The sequence below is a fragment of the Bison bison genome, unplaced genomic scaffold (assembly GCF_000754665.1).
Source record: "Bison bison bison isolate TAMUID 2011002044 unplaced genomic scaffold, Bison_UMD1.0 scf7180017864508, whole genome shotgun sequence".
In the NCBI taxonomy this organism is placed as follows: Eukaryota; Metazoa; Chordata; class Mammalia; order Artiodactyla; family Bovidae; genus Bison; species Bison bison.
The window spans coordinates 12250672-12252723 of record NW_011495064.1 but is presented as its reverse complement, the minus strand read 5'-3'; the positions used below and the strand labels follow the sequence as shown (position 1 = coordinate 12252723).

Here is a 2052-nt window from a genome sequence, read left to right as displayed (position 1 = left end):
GGCGGCACTGGAGGGGGCCCTGGCGGCGGGGGCGCAGGCTCCCATCCCCTGGCGGCGGCCGCCTCGGAGGAGCCGCTCCGGCCCACGGCGCTCAATTATCCTCACCCCAGCGCAGCCGAAGCGGCCTTCGTGAGCGGCTTCCCCGCCGCCGCGGGCGCCGGCCGCTCGCTCTACGGCGGTCCCGAGCTCGTATTCCCCGAGGCCATGAACCACCACGCGCTGACCGTGCACCCGGCGCACCAGCTGGGCGCCTCCCCGCTGCAGCCCCCGCATTCCTTCTTCGGCGCCCAGCACCGGGACCCTCTGCACTTCTATCCCTGGGTGCTGCGGAACCGCTTCTTCGGCCACCGTTTTCAGGGTGAGTGCCCACGTTGTGCCCGCCTCGGCGGCGGGCCGGCGCCCGCGCTGCGGCGGCGCGGGGAAGGCTCGGGGGAGTCCGGGGCCATTCAGAAGTTGTGTCAGAAAAGGTTGCAGGTCCACAGAGGCCGATTCCTGAGCAGGGAAGAGCCGCGCCAGATCCATTCGCTCTTCTGCCGCGTTGGGTTCCCTCCCAGAGAACCAGGTTGGGACCTCCAGGCTTTTCCAGGAATGATGCCGGTCCGGACGCCAAGCCCGGGCGCATCCTTGGAGCCTCTCCTGGTCCTCCCTGCGGCCTGCCTTAATGTGTCCAGGCTGAGCCAGTCCCATCCCAGAGAACTCAGCGTCGGCCGCCCTCCCTCCGACCCAGGTGGACCTGGGACCATACTACGTTCGCACTTCCACCACCAACTCCCAGGGATCCGCCTTCGCTGGCGCAAGGAGACAGGGGAAAGTCCGCCTGCTTGCCCCGATTCTGTGGGAAGAAGGGGCAGAGGGGAGGGAAAACTGGAGAGTTAATGTTCAGTGTTCAGTGCTCCTCTGTTTGGGGATGTTTCTCAGCAACCTCGGCCCGACTTCTCCAAGTCTCACGTGCCTCTCGGACCCAGGGTGGGAAGGTTTGCCAAAGCAAACCGGCTTCCCGCGACGCTCGAGGACTCCGGGAACCGACAGGCTGCTAGGGTACCGACTGAAGTCCTCCCAGGCAGGGGGCGGGGGCAGAGGGCTTTTAAGGTCGTAGGCAGTCTGAGCCCCCTAGTCTGCACTGGGCAATGGGATTGGTAAGGAAGATCCCCCACTTCTCTCTTTCTCTCTCTCTCTCTCTCTCTCTCTCTCTCACACACACACACACACAGATTTCAGTAGTCTGACTTGCTCCAAGCAAAGAGTTCCATTAGTTGGAGTTCGCTTTCTTCTTTGTATTTATTGGTTTTTTCTTTTCTTTCTTCTTGCGCCCCCCCCCTCACTTTTTTTGGAGTGGTTTTAATTTGTGCAGTAATTGGTTTAGTTTTCAGTTTTGTTAGTGTAGACCAGACCTCAGCCTTAGGTTTCCTGACTCAGAGATAGGTAAACTGGCTCTTAGCAAAACAAGTGAAAAGGACGTGATTAGAGCTTTGGCTGATCTGGTGGTAAACTGGATCTACACAGTCAAAATAAATTGGGTATTTAGTACAATTATCTAGATAACAGAAGAAAATGACCTCTTGAAACTTTGGCTATAGATGCTTAACTGTATCATGGAAAGCCGCTTTCCCCACCCCAATTTGTCAATTTTCTGAGTCCCATCTGGCTAATAGATACTGACCCAGCAAATCCCACAAAATAAGGTAATGTAATTGTTTGAGCAAGAATTTTTGTGGGAAGCCTTGTCTGCTCTGGGCATTTCAAAGATTTGCCCAAATCATCCGGAACAACAACAAAAAATGCCTATGGTGTCAGCTGCTATGGGAAAGAAGTCTGTCAATTAAAATCAATGTTTACTGATAAAATTAAGTATTATTTTAAATTGAGCAAACCACCTCGGTCCTCCATGGGCTGGGTCCCCGGTCTCTAAAACTTGGCGACTGCAGGCCAATTTGAAAGTCGCGGCTGTTTGTAAACCCTCGGGCTGGGGTGGCGGAGGGACCGGAGGTTAGCAGACCAGAGGAGGGACAGGAGCTCGAAGAAGAGGGCAGAACCGGTCCTGACCCCTGTAGT

At 56.3% G+C, this 2052-nt stretch overlaps 1 protein-coding gene across 1 annotated transcript in view; it reads left to right on the top strand.

Annotated features, from left to right (window-relative positions):
• Nucleotides 1-2052, top strand: part of EMX1 (empty spiracles homeobox 1) — a 17269-nt gene that overhangs the window by 211 nt on the left and 15006 nt on the right. Inside the window, exon 2 of the mRNA XM_010829879.1 lies at nucleotides 3-358. Coding sequence (XP_010828181.1) covers nucleotides 3-358 — 356 coding nt within the window. The remainder of the gene's footprint in view (nucleotides 1-2; nucleotides 359-2052) is intronic.